The 19,857-nt window shown below is 34.4% G+C and overlaps 1 protein-coding gene across 7 annotated transcripts in view; it reads left to right on the forward strand.

Moving 5' to 3' along the window:
• LOC149553589 (Pseudouridine synthase family protein) overlaps positions 1–19,857 on the forward strand; it is a 321,934-nt gene that overhangs the window by 257,894 nt on the left and 44,183 nt on the right. For all 7 annotated transcript variants that reach the window (XR_016353129.1, XM_089789008.1, XM_089789006.1 and 4 more), the window contains 2 exons: positions 7,146–7,247; positions 7,351–7,431. Coding sequence is in view for 6 of the 7 variants with exons in the window: in XM_089789008.1 (XP_089645134.1) it covers positions 7,146–7,247; positions 7,351–7,431 (183 nt within the window). In the remaining variant the exon portion in view is untranslated. The remainder of the gene's footprint in view (positions 1–7,145; positions 7,248–7,350; positions 7,432–19,857) is intronic.

A 19,857-nucleotide genomic window follows, 5' to 3' on the forward strand; every position in this document is an offset into this window, starting at 1 on the left:
CTTGTATACATCACGAAGAAGTAATGTCCACCATAAAGTTAGAAGATCAATATCAGATTGAGAGGGAGTCCAACAAGCATCCTTGGGCAAAGAGAGCCTCTAAGAGAGTAACTACAGGACTTGACTTCCCAAGATCATTGTTTAGAGGGAGAATTTTGAGGTGAAATCCCTTGTGAATGATATCTTCTCTATGAGGGAGAAGTTCTAAGTGAAATTCCTTGTAATGCATTCTTCTCCGTGAGAGAGAAGTTGAGGTGAAAGGCCTTTGTTCCACCATCTGACTTGGTTCATGGTGATTACTATTGTGCATATGTGGATTATGTTAGGAAATGTGATGATATTTCATTGATGTATTTGTGAGGTTGCTATTGTAAGGTGACAATCTTAACAATAGCTTGACTACATTAAAATGTTGTCTCGAAGTGCCAGATATAATGACAACGAATGTATCATGACAAACTATATTAAGTTGCTGTCCCAGACTGTGTTGGAAGTCATGATAGTGATCACGACACTTTGATTACTTATTATTTGATAGACTATATTAAGTTGTTGCCCCGAAGTGCTGGAAATCAGATAACTCATATCCTTCTAGGATGTAACATATTCTCTTGTTAAGCATCACATGTTTGATGCTAGTGCACATACCACAAGAATATGAGATTGACAAATATCTTATGGTTGATATTCCTTATTGAATCATACTTCAGATGATATTGAAAGATAACATCTATTTTGATGCTTTTATATCATTCAAGAATATCACATTGAGATGATATCCCTATATGCTTGAGAGCATAATGTGTTCTATATCAATCCTCCTTAGCTAAGAGGGAGTGTTAAGGTTGTAGCTTCTGTCGGATTGACTTCACCTAGAGATAATCCCTCTATGGTGATTGGTTAATCATAAATTAGACAAGCACTAATACGTATCTACTTATCTAATATATATATTATATACTATATATCTGTGTGTGCGTGCGCGTGCACTTGTGTGTTATAATAATATTGTTGTTTAATTAAAGTTTAATTTATAAACTATCAAAGGGACATGTCTCTTCTATGAATATTTATATAACATTCAAATCTGCAATTGGAACACACTGATATAATGACAATGTTATTACATTTGCAGAAAACGATCCTAATTTCACAACTATATCACTTTTCATATTTGGTTTTTCAAGAATAAGGGAAACACATTTAAAAATGAATTATTTATGATATAGAGGGGTTGATTTTCATACAAAATATAAGTAATTTGTGCAATACATGGAAGTAAATAGAAATATATAAAAGATTACATTCAAGAAGATAAAACAAATTCAAATCACAAATACATGTACTAAATCTTGAGATATAAGAGTTTCCGAATGAATAAAGAGGAGCACAAATGAATTGTTAAAAATCATGGTCAACAAATATACCTAAATTCTTGATAGGAGGTGAAGTATAAGTGTGAGTCATATTCAAAACCCAAATATCATTTTAATCAATGTGAAGCAATTTTGTTTTTGGCAAACAAAGATTGTTTTTTCATGCCCAAGATTAAGTTGACAGAAGCAAAGTATCAGGCGTGAAGGAATTAATTAGTGATATCTTATTCAAGGAGATATAACAAGTTAATTGTGGTGTTCTAATTCAAACTGTGGAACCTTTTCTCTTGCCACTTGTTGGTTCCCAATACCGTAAATTGGAAATCCAAGAGCATGCCATTTCTTCGATAGGATTTCTCAGTCAGTTCTGGCCAACGAACGAGAATCACCTTGATTCCCCTGCATTTCAGTCTTTGCTACACCTAGGTGGGTAGACCACCTCCTTGAACCTGATTACTTGGTTCAGTGCTTTTCTAAAGCGAATTTAAGCTTGGAGTTCTCCGGTTGGCAAGGTCTTCAAACTCGATTAAAATCCAACCGAATGCTGTGTGTTTGAATTGAATGAATTGTTCAAGGTTTTAACAATGGATTTGATGCTTGTAAGGAGGAAGTTATAGAATTTTTGACTTCAATAATTAAAAGCCCAATACCTTTGATCGTTCGGGTAATAGACAACTTTAGTGAAGATTTTCACATACTTTATAATGTTCCACGCATTTATGTTGCCAACAATTAAATAATCAAGATGCAACATGTCAAATATATATGCAATCTTAAACTAGTCTAGATTAAACTTTAACTCCTCTGGTAGGGAGACAAATTGGACACAGATACATAAACAATTTGATATTTCAATATCTGTGATGATCGTGTTTAAGATGCTAAATGACCATATCCACTTATCTGACATTTAAATTGTACACAAAATTCAAAAAATAATTACAGAGGATGAATCATCTGCAGTTTTAAATCTTTATGCCATTTAAAAATAAACAAAAAAATTTTTATTTTATCATTAATAAAAAGTCATATTATTGCTCCTTATTCCTTCATGCAAGTGAATATATAAAATTCTTCTTGAGAATGATTTTTTTATTTTTTATTTTTTTTACTCTCTCTCTCTAAAATATGACTCAATCCCTATTGATATTTGATTTTATAAATGGTCGTGACTTTGTAAACCTCTTAATTATTGATTTTTTTCTATTATTGCACCGATTCAGACCTTGCTATAACATAATCATCATTTGTTTTCATAAACTCACACTTGTCTATTATTGGGCATGGTGATAAACTATTAAAAAAACCCACACCTTTTGTTTATCGCAGGGTGCAATATAACTTTTTATTTGCCATGGAAGCATGAGGTAATCGATACGCGTCTCCAGTTCATATTCCCTGTTATGTGCGCTACTATCCACCAATATTATCACATTGCTAACTGCTCTCTACAGGAATAACTCGAATGATTCTGTCAGGATGACCATTGAAATACTTATTTGGACACATGTCAGATATTAATCGAAATAAAAAAAGCGCATCGTTTTCTTATATCTGTCGTCTCTCCATTTACTCGTTAGACCCAACAACAGAATGAGGCATGTTTGAAAGTCCAGTGGATGAGAGAGCATAGTCGGAGGGCAAAAAATCTCTTCCTCATCATCGTGAGCGTTGCTGTGAGTATCCTTCTAGTCAATTGGAGCGTTGGTTTGGAATTGGTGACTAGAACCATCAATTTAATCCTCGCTATCTGAAATGTATGCTCCATATATAATTTTCGTCAAAATGAGAACCAAACATAGTATTCTCATTGCAGACGCTCATTCGTTGACTCATTCGATGAAACTCTTATTGGCGTTTGTAGGCTTCAAGAATTTGGTTATTGGGTGATATGGAAAAGTTGTTTCGTTCAAACTATATTATAGAAAGGCATTTCCAGACTATTCGAACTATATACTTCATTTCTGTTGCTTATTCATTTTCTCTTGAGTAACGTATAGGTGATGAGCATTGCCGATGAATAATTTGTGCCTTGGTGCATATATATGGTATGAATCTAGAGTCCAACTATCTTTTTCCTTCCCATATTGAGCCCTTGATACGATTGCGTGATATCATATTAATGTTGATCTCTATATATGGTTTTGCCGCTGAATGTTTGTGGAGTATTGGGACCATTCGAGCAAATCATCGCCTCTTATTAATCTCCCTGAAGGAAAGACTTGCGAATTCAACTGTTTAATTTCAACTGGAGCAATGAAATCAAGGCACCTAGTATCAGCTTGCAGAGATGTCCGGTGGGAATTATGCTTTAGCATTTCAGCATATGGTTTACGGGCTTTTGTTCATCATTTGGATAGTCCATATGGTGTATAAAACATTTCAATGAGAATGCTAATAAAAATCATCAATAACTGGATAGATCTACATGCTGAATCTCCTTATCATCTTCTTTTCTTTGACTGATAATCACAAATAGTTCATAGCATTGAATAGCGTATTATTCATATGCATCATATTTGCCTATTTTCTTTGAATCATGCAAATTTCTTCTTGAATGCCTCGTATCTAATGGTTTCATTATATATCTTACATTTCAAATGGAGGTCTAAAGGATCAATATCTTTGTTTCAAGTTAAGTAATAAATTTGTGATATAGCTGAATAAGTGTATCACCATCTTGCAGAACCTAGGCAATTCTTTAAAAAATAAAATAAAAATGGGAGATAACGCTTGAATGGAACCTCTAATTTGTCCAAATTAGAGCTCCATCAGTGGCTCTTTCTGGGGACATATGCCTCTTGTGGGCATAATGAGATTCCAGCTATCTTTGGAGGAGCAGACCAAGTATCCAACCTTAACATGATAGATGGTGAAATTGGGTGGCCCTAGCGCCCCCCCCCCCCAAAAAAAAATGAGACTTGATTCTTCCCTTTATCAAATACATAGTTCTGATCATGTAACACTTTGAATCCACTGCCCATGATGTCATCATTTGTATGAACAATATATTTTGTTTCCACTTCAGCAATGCAGTCCTTGGTATCTGACTTACATTTAACATTTGAGAATTCATCATGACTGTTGTGGTATTTCCTGAATGGAGGATCCCTTAAATTATTTTCTTGATCAATCATACCTATATCAAAATGAGTCTCCTCTGTTTGATTTTCCTTCACACAATCTGCCCCATCTTCAAGATGCTTATCATTACAAGCACTTTTCAAAGGTGGCTCACATTCATAGAATATTACTTTCATTTCGTCAAAAGTTTGATTAGATGGGACACTTGGAAGACTTTCAAAACCATGTTCATCTGTTTGATGCAACTCCTACTTATAGGATGAATTGAAAGACATCTCACTTTCTGAATGCATATCATGAGTTTCATCAACTTCAAAATTAGGACTGATATCTTCATTATGATGCTGATGCATTTGATTGCATAGAAATTCTTCTTCAAAAAGTGGATTCAAGAACATAGAGTCCTCAGCCATATCTTCTTCTACTTGCTCTTCAAACAATGTGTTTAGGAACATAGAGAATCCAGGCATGGCATCATTAGAGCTTTCATTTGGATCATTAAGTGTATCATCAACATGACTAATATCTTCATCGGCGTTATCTTCTGAAATTTCCTCTTACTCATATGCCGAATGCTGTCCCATTTCATCTTCACTATACAATTCCTAAGAATTACAATCTCCTTCATCCAATACCTCTTGAGAATGCACTGATCCATCAACTTGGTCAACATGGTGAATTGAGAACTTTTTTGGATCATTTCTTTCAATATGTTTTTGATATTCCAAATTTAGCAAGGCTGATATTTCTTCCATGCTCAGAGAATCCTCTTCCTTGTTTTCATATTCATTGATGCTTGATGTCATACAAGTCTCATCGTGGTTAGATTCTTCTCTACAATGTCCTCTATTCAAATCTGAAACTTCACTTGACTTGTATATTACTTCGGTCCTACATTCCTTCTCCTTTGCAACCAGTTCATTATCCATAAGTTTGAGAAAGATAAGAAAGTTGAAATTGATGATCATATAAGAGACCTAGATCTAGCATTCTATTGAGAATATTAGAGGATGGAGGTCTGCATTCTGAAGGTATTTCTTGAGAGGCATTAAACGTCCTGATGAAGAATTGTACTGTAGATTCATCTTCTTGGTTTTCTAATTTCAAAAATGCATCCAAAGGAGATATATATATGTGAGACTTTCATCATTTTCTTCTAATATTTGAAAGAGAAGCATCAAATCAGGGTCATCAGGTGAAATCTCCAACTCTCGAAATTTTCTTATGAGTTCCTTGCGTGGAGGCATGATGTTTGAAGGTACCTCTTGAAAAATATTCACCATCCTTGTAAACAAATGTGTTGATGTCTCGCCTTCATATCTTTCGAGATTAAAAATGCATCTAGGGGGTGTAGGTCTACTTCCTCCATTGTGTAACATAAATCCACTTCTTGATCATAGTACATATTCTCCTTGTTAGGTGATCAATCCATTTCCTTCTGAGTCTTCTCCCTCAACAGAGCTACCAATTGAAATTTTATTGCATAGAGTCGCCACCTCTTTTGAGGAATGTGTTGAATAGCATATTATTCATTTGCATCACATTTGCCTATTTTCTTTGAATCATGCAAATTTCATCGTGAATGCCTTATATCTAATGGTTTCATTATATATATTACATTTAAAATGGAGGCCTGGAGGCCTGTAGGATCAATATCTTTGTTTCAAGTTCAGTAATAAATTTGTCATATAGCTGAATAAGTCTATAACCACCTTGCAGAACCTAGACAATTTAAAAAAATGAAAATAAAAATGGGAGATAACACTCGAATCGAACCTCTAATTTGTCCAAATTAGAGCTCCATCACCACCTTTGACATTAATGACAAAAAAGTCACCTCAATGGCAGTGGCTTAGTGTCTTCTTGATTGGGAGATTACTAGTGCTTGGAATGCTTTGTAATTGAAAATGATTGATCCAATTTGCATTTATTCCAAATGAATGACAACCATCCAACATTTGGACCAATTATTGCACACACACCCCTGTCAAACTGAAATAAATAGTGAAAACCAATATTTTGATGAAACATTGCCTTGAATATATTCATTACTTCACCCAAATTATTACAATCTGCTACCTTGTCAAATCTTAGTAGGAGATAATCATCTGGAGCTTTGATAATAAATTAAGAAGCATAAAGTAATTGAAATTGTGGCAATTATCAAGTTTATGCAATGTTGCCAAATTAGTGAGCCATTCCATAAGAAATAGTAGATTATTTATTAAGTATGACAACAAGTGAACCATAATTCTACAAAGTAGTTCAAATTTATATTATTTCACAAACTGACAGTTGATGTTGAAAATCTTATTGATGAATTAATTGAAAGTATTGCCATATCTATTTGTGAGAGTGTGGCTTCTATTATAAAAACATATGTCAGTTACTCGTTTAGTCCAGTCAAATAGGAAGAACGGGCAAATGTAGATACATTTGGTTGAGATGTTAAGCACACACTTGAGAGCAGCCTTCTTTTCCTTGTGGGCAATTAAAGCATATAATGTTAACTTGTTCAGCCTAATATTTGAATGCTAACTATTATAAGTTAGGATTGGTGGAACTTGAGGTCTTCCTGTAGTTTTAGCTTTTCAATTTTAGGTACTTGTTTTCATCAGTTCTGTTTCCTCTCTCATACTCAAGTCCAACTAATAAAATATTTGTTTATTTTCTAAATGATAACAGATTCAGCTAGGACCTTGCATCTGCACATGGAAAAGCAACTTGAAACTTCCCTTCTACAGACTGCAATCTTTCATGAAGCTTTGTCCCAACTTCCTGATTATGGTCAGTTAACCTGCTTGAAGTTGCCCAATAAATTTTTGTGAATAAAATTGTCATAATACTGTTATGTTTACGTGATCCCAAAGTAATTCTCTGTGATGTATAGCACCCACAAGTGACACATTGCTGTTAAAGCGGGGAAGAAAGAAGCCATCACATGTTCCTCTCAGGCTTCGTCCGACTGAACGTGAGTACTTAATATAAATGGTTGAATATGAGTTACTGTTCTGGTTCAAAAAACCAATAAATATTAACACTTACTGGAGGCACACAAACTTGAGCAGTAGTGATTTAAAAATTGTGATATAATAAACAAATAGCTAAAGAGAAATTAATTTATGTACTTGTTGCAGTGGAATGTAATTTATTATCACATTAAAATAGATTTTTTCAACAAGGAAAAAGCATTGGGTAAGAAAATATTTTTCCTGTTTCTTTGAGTAATGTCTGGTTAAAAAAGACAAGCTATGCAAGTAAATACAATTAGAAATAGAGAAAGCATGGTAATTGAATGTTTTGTAAAAGCCATAAAGTGAATAGGGTTATTTATCTTTTGTCAATTTTGAGAATACTTTATCACCTTTCTAACCTTGTTGCAAGGATGAACTGTTTCTATGATGAGATAAAAGGTAGTTGGACCTTACAAATTAAGTATGAACTTGCATTGACTATTATAGTATCAGAGCCCAAAGTTGATGTTGTAAAAAAAAGTGAAGAAAGCTTATAGTATGAATTTGCATTGAACATTATTGCAAATCTGAAACTATATACTAACCCTTAATATAGTTATTACAGAATCAAAGCAAAAAGAAGAAAATCATTATGCATGAAACACCTGACTTATATGGAGAAACCCTTTCGTGAAAAAAATTCACCTCAAAAAGAGAGGTGAGTATATTACTAATTAATGAAGATGACAAAAGCATTACACTTCTCTGTCAACCCATATGTGATCTGGGAGCACTCCATTACCTTGCACACTGAACAAGACTGAATGAAGAACTCTAGCTCAAGGCCCTAGTTAATTGATACTTGTGTGGTATTAGAAACAATAGGCAGTAAAACCACTTGAAAACTCCTCATGCCCATCTACAAGAATATTTTCTTACAGATTCTTCTTACAATTGTCATAAGGCATCTAGCTAACTTGGGCACCCTTGGAGCAATATAGGAGTCTGTCATAAATGCTTGTCAAAACCTTGACAGATGTACTTACAACTCTTGGCAAGTGTCCAAGCACTTCAAATAGGAGATTCCAAAAGAGAATGCCTGGCTATTTTGTCCTTTTGCTAGAGGACAAACCGTGAAAGTAACTTTTCCTTTAGATGGTCTCTTTTATCACTATTGATTAAATGGTTTAATTTCTTCTACTAAATAAATTACAAATGGCATTAAAAACAATTGAATAAGAGGGTTTACAAGGTTGATGACACCTACATCCTAATATTGTCTCAGTTGATATCATACATTGTAAATTATGCATAGAGATGCATAATACAAATTATGTACTATGATCAAGGCCATGGCCTTCCTACACCAAGAGAACTTATCCGTGGTTATTGGCTTTGATGGAGCCCTAATTTTATAAACTAAGGACTCCATTTATATACCCTCTTTCACTCATCTTTACTATAAATTTTATCTTTTGGATCATTAACATTTTGCCATAAGGATATATTGTTTTATTTGATTAGTTATGATACCCTTATCCCTTATATTCCCAAGTTATATTTTCAAGTTTCATACATCACTGTCATATGTAAACTCATTTCTAAAAATGCCATCCGTTTAAGTTCAGCATTTAAATAATTTCACTCAGTATAACCTTTTTCTCCTTTTTACTAAGAATCTGTATTACTCTGCATTTACAATCCAATTGGAATCTAGTCTAGACAAGATATGCTGATATTGGGGAGAATGGACCTTATGGGTATCATGGAACATTATAGGAAGCTATAAATGCCTTGTTGATAAGCAGAAATTTTTCTCACTCACATTCATTTGCTCTAATGAATCCAGTCCTGATCTATTATTGTTAAATCCAGGCTCATAGATGGAAAGTACAAGTTGATTGAATGAAAAATGTTCTTCCTCCTCTGGTGTCTACTATGTTGAAAGTGGTTTTATGGATTCTATGACAGTTGATATTATCCTTCGCATATATGGTGCTATGACAGAAAAGTCTCTGCATGAAATTTCAGGCCAGAGACAACATTACTGATTTATGTGTTAGCGAAGGCAGAAATGACTATCATCATCCAATATGGATGGAACTTAAAAAAAAATCTGGGGTATTCATGATGATATGATGCATATTGGAGAGCTTCAGGAGCAGCTTGGTGTAAAGGAGGATACATGATACATTTAGAGTCAAAGCATATTACGGAGAGCAATAACAATTTTGAAGGCCTGCCATGACCTTGACAAAATACATATGCTGTCAGATGTGTTGTAGAGGTGTTTGCTGCAGGAAGTAAAAAGCTTATTATTTTCGATGTATGGTTTCTGAGAAAAGGTTGCCATTTGAAAGCCATCAGAAGAATCTATGCATATGAAGGCCATTGCCGTCTAACACACATCATCATTGAGTCTCCTCAGGAACCATCATGCAAACGTGACTTAGCAACCGTGTCTAAAAGCACAGGTCAGCGGTAATAGGAATCAAATTCAATGAAACCTGTTCCATATGATGTGAGGCTTTTCTCCAAGTGCGACTATTCAATACCCCAAAATTGTGTAGAGGAAGCTCAATAAAGGAAAAGACAAATAACAGTGCATACATTGAGTAAAGAAATTTTGATGATGTTGAAATCCAAATCAGTGGTCAAGTAAAGAAGATTTACGACAATATGAATGAAGACATTTGCATAGGATTGAGTAGATAGAGAGACAAATTTTGATGAATTCAAAAGCCTGATAAAGTCATTGTAAACAATAGAAATGCTATGTGCACCTGATGATAGAAAGCCTTTAAAAGTCTATTCACCGGGAGACTTAAAAGAATCGAACATGATGATTTTACCATTACAAGAGAACTATTGTTCACATGTGGAGAAGAACCGGCCATGCCATCAGAGGAGTCAGTCTAATACTCTCGCGTATCATAAGGACACCTTGAAGAATCATAAAATCATTATTTTCTCAGCGTTGAAGGTTGCAATCATGTAGAAGATTTAACAATAAAAATATATTCAGGAAAATAATCATCGAAGAAGAACTAAAGGCGGCACATACGGAAGTAATGAAACTATTGTTATAACTTATAAGACAAAACATGATATTAAAATAATATTTTAATTACAAATATGAAGTAGAGTGATTGAACAATATGACTTTTAAGTTTTGAAAAGTCACAACTTCAAAATTAATAGATATAAATAGGAGTTGTATGATAAGAGAACAAGACATATTCGGAAAACAAAAAAGAGAAGAAAGAAAGCAGTTGTAGAAAGGGATAAGATGCTTACAATATGGCTTTGTAATGTAAATTCATTTATTTTATTATAATACTAAAATAAAAGTTCCTTTGTTTATTTTATTTGAAGGCATGGAGATTTAAACTTTAGTTGATTCATACTTTATAATCATTTTTTAATTATGTAAACGATTTTGGTCAGATAAGTGGACAAGGTCATCTATGGCATTTTAAATCCAATCATTGCAGATATTGTGAAATATTTAATTGTTTCTGAATCTGTGTCCAGACTGTCTCCCCAACTGTAGGAGTTAAAGTGCAATATGGACTGGTTTAGAATTGCATATATATATATATATATATATATATATATATATATATATATATATCATCTTGATTATTAAACCGTTTATAGATTATCTACATAGAACATTATAAAGTTGTACATTATAATCTTCACTATAGTTGACTCTGTTGCCTTAATAAGCTAAAAGATTGGTCTTTTTATCATTAAAGTATTGGATTTATATTTGAAGTGAAAACATCTATAACTTCCTTCTTATACACCTTAAATCCATTGCTAAAACCTTATACAAATCATTCATTTCAAACTATCACGTAATGCCATATTATTCAAGTTCAAAGACCTTGCCAGCCCGAGAACTCCAAAGCTTAAATTCACTATAGCAAAGTCTTGAACCAAGGAAGTGAAGGTCTACCCGCCTAGATGTAGCAGAGCCTAAAGTGCATGGAAATCGAGGTGATTCTCGATTGTTGGCCAGAACTGATTGCAAAATCCTATTGGAGTAATGACAAACCCTTGGATTTCCAATTTGCGGTTTTGGGAACCAACAGACTTCATGAAGGAATCTCCAGCATTATCTAAAGTGTCAACTTTTTCAATCAAGATCTATCCACTCTCAACCATCTCTTGCACAAAGTGATTTTCAACATGATTTTGTTTGTTAGGAGAGTGAGACATAGGATTTTTAGCCAAATATATGGCAGTCTAACTATTATATTCAATCTTCATCACTCAGCAATCAAAACCTATACTATTACTGAGTTATGCAAACCAAACCGTCTCTGTAGAAGCATGTGTAGAAGCCATTCATTTTACTGCAATGGTGGACAATGCAATTGTAGGTTGTCTTTCAGTCATCCAACTCACTGCACCTCCAAACAAAGTAAACACACAACCACTAGTGAAACTTTGGCTATTTGTGTCACCTATCCAATCTGCATCAACAAAACCTTGTATGTCCGATGACCTATCCATATCATCAGTACCATGATAAACCAAATAATAATCAGAAGTACCATGCAGTCACCTTAAAATCTTTTGCCCAAATTCCAATGCTCTATGCTTAGGTTAGACACGAACTTGCTTAGAACTCCCACCTCTTGGGCCTTATCATCGGACTTAGGACACATGGCTTAGTTTTGTGTACTTACTATTTGTGGTAAGTTGGTATTGATTGAGATGAACCCTTTCTATTTTTGGAAAGTGCATTTGGTCACATGGAGAAATAGTAGGTATGACTCCTATTTCAAACGACATATTTAAAGGGTATTTTGGGAGTTATTATATTTTTAGTGGCTAAATTATTATTAATTTATTAAATCGCTTATTATAAAGTTATACTTTAACTTTATAATTTCACTTGAGAGTTGAGTTATCTTTGGAAAGTGCCATTTATTAATTAGTTAAGCCAAGTCAAGTGAAAGAATCTAATGGAAGCTTCTAATTAATGTCGTATGGTGAAACTTCTTTATTGAAGTTACATTTTGGCAACAAAAAAGACATCTAGAGGTTATAAATACAAGCCCATTTTTTGAGAAAAACATGCTTGAATATTTATTTGCTTTTGTTGCCTTTGTGGCTTTTCTAAGGTTATGATTTTTAAATCCCTTGCTGAGGTATAAGGGTTTGATTTGAGGTTTTTTGCTCCATTGCTAAAGTATAGTGGAGATTGGTTTGTTGTGAATTTTGAGATTTTCATGGTGGCTTCTCGTACTATATTTCCTGTGGCTGAGTAGCGATTGCTGGTTGGAATAATTCAATGTCTTCTCTTACTGTATTCACTATGGCTGATAGGGTAATTCTATCTTGGAGAGTTTGGTAATTTATATCTCTAGTTTCTGGTAATTTCTGATTTGGATTTCTCAAGGCTGGACGTTTGTGGTTTTGTTGGTGATAAAATCCTTATGTGATTGCAAGCAGGAATATAATTGTCTGAAGCATAGTAAGTTAATGAATAAATTCAGAATTTTGTTGTGAGCCATTTGTTGTTTTAGATTTAAATGTGCAAATTCAAATGGCAGATTTATATACTAGTGCTTGATATTTATTTGAGCAATGTATAAAGCTAAGGTTAATTGAATTTGTGAACAATTGTTGCATTTTTCGATACCGTATTTTGGAATTTTAAATACCAAATATTCAGTGATCATTGGGTTTTCTGCCAAGTGTTTGTTGAAATGTCAAATGTTTGAATAAGTTGTATTGCTAGAAGCATAACCAAACAGGGTTACTACAATGGTATCAGAGCGGTTTCCTACCAGCCTACAAGAATTGGGCTTAGTTTGATTGGTGCTTTGTTTTGGAGATTCGGTTTTGAGTGTTGTGGAGAGGAGGTTTGGTATTCATTATACTTGTAGAGGGCATACTTATACTTGTAGAGGGCATACTTCTCTGCCTAGGGATGGAGAATTTGAGATACAAGGTATTGTGAAATAGTTGGATGTACTATTGAATAAGCTGAATCAAAATCACAAATGGATGACCCAGTTGATTTCAAATCCGAGATTTGAACAGAGCATGATATCGCTTTTTCGAAGAGCAAAATGTGATGGTATAGTTGTGGCTACAAATGTGTGAGACATTTCTTATGAGACACCGCATGAGTTGGGCACAATTGTGGTGGAATATGATGAGAATTCATGTTGGTTGAGTCAAATGATGCAATTGTTGGCATGGGTTCTCAGGATCATGTATTTGATGGCGATGCAACGATAGTGAGGGTAGGAGCACATGAGGATACTGTCATATCAGCAATCACTTCTGTGTCAGTTGAACCATCTAGCGAGGAGTTTAGCAGTGTGCATGCAGTGGTTGTAGATGTGTGCTCTGATGATAATACACATGTTAATGATGATGAGGCAAGTGGTGTCGAGGTAGAGTCATGTTATAGTTTAGATCAGCACAGTGGTGAGGCTCACTTCCTGGACAATCGTATATTTGACATGGATGCAACATTGTCTTATGAAAATACATTGTTTGAGGTTGATGTTGATCACTTACTTGAGTGGAGTTGGACTCAGTTTTCACCATTTGCAGATTCAGTTCAATTTTCTGTTGCGGTAGTTGGTGATGTTCCTATGTCAACATATTGTGACTTGGCTACACCTATTGTTGATAGAATTGGCATGAGTGCATATGTTTCTCTTGTAGCTACGTCTTTTTCAGGGATCGTTGGTGATGATCAAGATTCCAGTCAAAAATATATTCTGTGGGTGGATATAGGGAAGAAGAGGATGCATAAAGCTTCTATGAAGTTGCAATCTGGTGACATTCTAACTTATTCATTATCAACACAAGTACTGGGTGCTATATTGCAGGCGATGTTAATGGTCTTGATGATATTGGCATGCAGTTGGTTTAGTGTTGAAAGGGATGCCACACACTTCTTCATTTGAGATTCAGGTAGAGGTTGGAGTTCATTGTGTTGTTGGATTGCTTGAGGACAAGCAATCTCAGGGAGGGAGGACTGTAATGTCCCCATTTTTGTGAGCATTGGAGTTTTAGGGATTAGCCTATTATTGCGATCCTCATAGACAAATTATTGTGGATAGAGGATCTTCTGAGGTAGTGACTTAGCTTGTGAGCATCTTATCTTCTCCATAATTCAGTAAGCTACAAGTTGGTCTTCGTTTGGCTCAGATTTGACTTCATTTGGGCTTAGTTTTGTGTACTTACTATTTGTGGTAGGTTGGTATTGATTGAGATGGACCCTTTCTATTTTTGGAAAGTGCATTTGGTCGCATGGAGAAATAATAGGTATGACTTCTATTTCAAATGAGATATTTAAATGATGAGTATACTGGGAGTAATTATATTTTTAGTGGCCAAATTATTAATAATTTATTAAATGACTTATTATAAAGTTATAATTTAACTTTACAATTTAACTTGAGAGTTGAGTTATCATTGGAAAAAGCCATTTAATAATTAGTTAAGCCAAGTCAAGTGAAAGAATCTAATGGAAGCTTCTAATTAATGTTGTGTGGTGAAGCTTCGTTATTGAAGTTACATTTTGGCAAGAAAAAGGACATCTAGAGGTTATAAATAGAAGCCCATTTGTTGAGAAAAGCACGCTTGAATATTTATTTTCTTTTGTTGCTTTTGTGACTTTTTTAAGGTTATGATTTTAAATCCCTTGCTGAGGTATAAGGGTTTGATCTGAGGTTTTTGCTCCATTGCTGAAGTATAGTAGAGATTGGTTTCTTGTGAATTATGAGATTTTCATGGTGGCTTCTCGTACTATATTTCCTATGGTTAAATAGCGATTGTTGGTTGGAATAATAGTGTCTTCTCTTATTGTATTTACTGTGGATGAGAGGGCAATTCTATCTTGGAGAGTTTGGTAATTTATATCTCTGATTTTTGGTAATTTGTATTTAGATTTCTCAAGGGTGGACATTTGTGGTTTTGTTGGTAATAAAATCTTTATGTGATTGCAAGTGGGAATATAATTGTCTGAAGCATAATAAGTTAATGAATAAATTCAGAATATGTTATGTGCCATTTGTTATTTCAGATTTAAATGTGCAAATTCACATGGCTGATTTATATACTAGTGCTTGACATGTATTTGAGCAATGTATAAGGCTAAAATTAATTCAATTTGTGAGTAATTGTTACATTTTCTGATACCATGTTTTGGAATTTTAAATACCATATATTCAGTGATAATTGGGTTGTCTACCAAGTGTTTGTTGAAATGTCAAATGTCTAAATAAGTGGTATTGCTAGAAGCATAACAAAACAGGGTTACTACATAACCAAAAGTTAAGTTTTGACCTCTCTAATCATTGCCTTGCTATTTCCAATAAATTTTCATCAAAATACTAGACAATAGTCAGTGTATGATCATCAATAACCTTAGTATAAACACGGTAATCCCCTTTTCTTCTAATGCTAACTATCTTAAAGCATCAAACTTATAGTACCAATTCCAGTTTGGTAGTTTCAAACCATACAATGATCACTTTAACCTGCAAACCACATGTGGAACTTTCTGTTTAGTTTCGAAGTGCATTTTCTTCAACTTCATGTGGTGATTCTTCACCCGAGTTATCAACAGTTAATACAATAGGAGAAATGACAAATTCTATAGCTTAGCACAATTTTCCAAGCAATTTCAGAATAATTCTCAGAATTGAATCTACAATACTTCAGTTGTAGATCCCAAACCCTTATACTTCAGCAATGACACAGAAAATCAGAACTTTGGAAATGTCACAAAGATGACAAGAGCAAAAATAAGATAATCAAATAATCGGATGTCTTTTCCTTCACAATAAACTCATATTTGTAATCTCTTGTTGACAAAAGTTTCCCAAAAGAAATCATCATAAATTGCGAAAGTTTATCAAAAGAACTCAACTCTTGAAACTTTCCAACACAACTCTTTTAGTAAACATTTAATACTTGACTTAGGCATATAATGAATTAAATAAATGGCCCATTCCAATGATGACTCAACCCTCACGTTAAGTGAAATTATAATTTTATAATAAGCCATTTAATGATTTATTTATTATTTGGCCACCGAAAATATAATAACTCCCAAAATACTCATCAGTTAAATATGTTATCTGAAATAGGAGTCATACCTATTATTTCTCCATGTGACTGATGCACTTAACAAAAATAGAAAGGGGCCATCTCAATCAACACCTGACTTACCACAAATAGTAAGTACACAAAAGTAAGCCCAAATGAAGTCTAATCTGAGCCAAACGAAGACCAACTTGTAGCTTATTGAATTGTGGAGAAGACAAGACCCTCCTAAGCAATGCCACTGCCTGAGAAGACCCTCAATCCACCATAATTAGCCTATGAGGATCACAATAATAGGCTAATCTCTCAAACCCTAAAGCTGGCAAAAAATGGGGACATTCAACAACCTTTCTTCTATTATTGCATGACTTGCTCTAGAGGTTTTTTTCTGAGAACTCTGCAAATCAAACTGTTCACAACTCTCTCTAGGTCATTTTTTTCTTGAATTAACATGAGAATCTTCCTCTTTGTGTTCATGTGGCTATAATGTCCTCATTTTTGGCAAGTTCCTGTAGTTGGTTGAGTCCATTCATCATAGCGGCACTCATGAGTTAACAATGAGATTTGAGGGTCTTAGTTGAGAACTTACTATTATTGTTAAGTCAAAATTCGACTGTTACCATATTTAGCAATGCGGTTGGTGGTGTTGGCTGTTGGCCATCACCTGCATTGGATGGAGCTATTAATAGGTTGGGTTCGTATTAATTAATAAGTTAGTAAATTACATTAATGTAATGGCGCTTTATTATATTAATGCTATAAAATTATGTTGTGTTGATGAAACTTCTTAAGTGGAGTTACATTTGGAAGAAAAGGTGTCATTTGGGGATTATAAGTATGAGCCCATTATGAGGGAAAAGGCATTTGATTGCCTATTTGCCTTTTGATTGCTTTGTGAGAGTTGTTGAGTACTCTGATTTTGTATGCCCTTGCTGAAGTATAAGGGTTTGTGTTTGAGTAGTGGATTGTAATTCATAGTTGTGATATTGTGAATTAATTCTAGGAGTTTGTTTCAGTTCAGTTGATGTTCCCTTCTATATTAATTGTATTTGGGAATATTAAAATTGTTGGTTAAGGTTGTTATTGGAGTTTTTGTGATTGAATCTAGAGGCATCGATTTATTTTTGAAGCAGTATGTATCTGCATTGCAACTGTGGTCATTACATATTGAGAGACATTTGTGTGGAATTTAATTGCATCATCAGTGGAGTTCGAGTGCACGGATATGAAAGGTTGAGAGTGTGTTTCATTATTGTACCAATTGTTGCTTAAAAGACAAATTTGGAGAAGTTATTGGCTTGACCGTCATTCCTCTCGTTGTGTTGGTTTTGTTGTTGGTCAATTTCTTATTAGTTGTGTGTGGCATGGGAACTTATCAGCTTGTCCTTGGTTGTTGTTGTTTTGTTTCCACTAGTTGGTAAGCCTTGAGTCCCTCATGCAGTTGGTTGGGTTGTCTGCTCGACTCCTGTGTTTGGTTTCCCTTTAGCATTGCCTTCATCTATGTTGATCTTGCTCTATTGTTTTGTGTGTGTTCCTGGTGTTCTTCGTCTATAGTGTTTTGTGATTGTGTTGGCATTTCCTTTGGCAGTGACCTCTTCTCCAGTCATTGTGTGTTCAGGTGATCAAGCCTCTTCTTTTCTTTTGTGTTGTTGTGCTTCAACTTGTCTCTAACTTACCTCATATTGCCATTTCTATCGTGGGATCTCTTTGAAGTAGCAACTGTGTGTCTATTATGGCTCTAAATAGTGAAGGCAATGGCCAGTTGGGTCTATCGTCTATGATTACAACCACAGAGGGTCCGAACTTGTTGCCACCTCTTGCCAAGACTTACCAACGTAAGCCTTATTCTAACTCAATTTTATAGGAATTATTGGACAAGGTTGAGTGCTTGGAAGTAGATAATGCAAAGCTTGAAAACTCAATGAAAGTTATTTTCTCTGAGAATGTTGAACTAAAAACGCGACTATCCCATTGTTAGAATGATTTAGAATAACTGAGAGTGGGGGTGAATCAATTATCCAAGGTCCAGATGTACCAATTGAAATTTTAATCACTTCAAATACTTTAGATCTAAACATTTAATAGGTACATCTGGACCTTGGATAACTGATTCACCTCCCCTCTCAGTTATGTTAAATCATTCTAACAACTATTATCAAAGCATTAGTGCTTGTGGAGAAAAGTTTGAAGGTACTTGGAGCTAAAGATCAAGATGTACAAAAAGGAGCTGCCAAAGTTGAACAAATAGAACTTCCCTGCATGACAAAGTTTGATGAAGTTGCATCTAGCAGGAATTGGAGATGGTGCATTATACTATACAAAAATGAAAATGTGACTATAACAATAGTTCCTTTGACAGCTCAACAGATGGAAGAGAAACAAGAACACAATCAGGCTATGTTGGAGATTGCATTGGCCCTTAGCTATGTCAAGTTGTATGACATAAAGGATTGCACTACTGCTAAGAAAATGTGGGACACACTGTGGACCATCTATGGAAGAGTCATAAATGTTTTGAGAGCAAAATCACAAAGTTTGAGAGGTAAATTTGATGAAATGAGAAAGATGGAAGGTGAGAATATTGTTTAGTATTGTGGAAGAATCAAAGAGGTGGTAAATGCTATAAGAGGATCAAATCTAAGTAGCCGAATCGGGTACAGGAATGGGTACGGGTACGTGGGTATGAAACGTTGGTACGACGGAATTTTTTTTAGGTGTTGGGTACGGGTACGGGTACGTCCACATATATATACAAAATATATATATATATATATATATATATATATATAAAATATATGTATGTGTGCTGCTAGAAAACATACCAATATCAAAAACAAATTAAATTTAGAATTTAAATACCAACACATATTCTAGCAGCTAAACAAAGCCATTATAAATTTCAGACTTTGAAAAATAAGTACTAATTAGCATAAGTAATTAATCTGAAATTCGGTTTTCGATATCAAAAAAGATTGAGCTAGTGTCATGAAATATAGTTATTGTTTGCAATAGAAATAATAGTAGAAATCAGTATCACTAATCAGAACCATATGGGTCATCATCAATAGAAAGATTGTCATCAACATTGACATTAGATGATTGAATCCCACTGGTATTTGCACTAAAAATATGCTGGCTACTTAAATCCTCCATTGGTAAAGCTGGTGCACCAATAGGAAGATCAAAGTCAGTAGACTCCGGTTCTACATCCCATTATTTTGCTGCCCCGTCCTTGTACTCATCAGATTTGTGAGTAAGAAGGCGCAAGTTTGAATGCACATAGACTAAATCCTCAGCTTTGCTTGATGCCAACTGATTGCGCTTCACTGAATGGATGAAGGAGTATGTACTCC

This window comes from Cupressus sempervirens, chromosome 6, assembly GCF_028749045.1.
Source record: "Cupressus sempervirens isolate cs-2001-9-10 chromosome 6, ASM2874904v1, whole genome shotgun sequence".
In the NCBI taxonomy this organism is placed as follows: domain Eukaryota; kingdom Viridiplantae; phylum Streptophyta; class Pinopsida; order Cupressales; family Cupressaceae; genus Cupressus; species Cupressus sempervirens.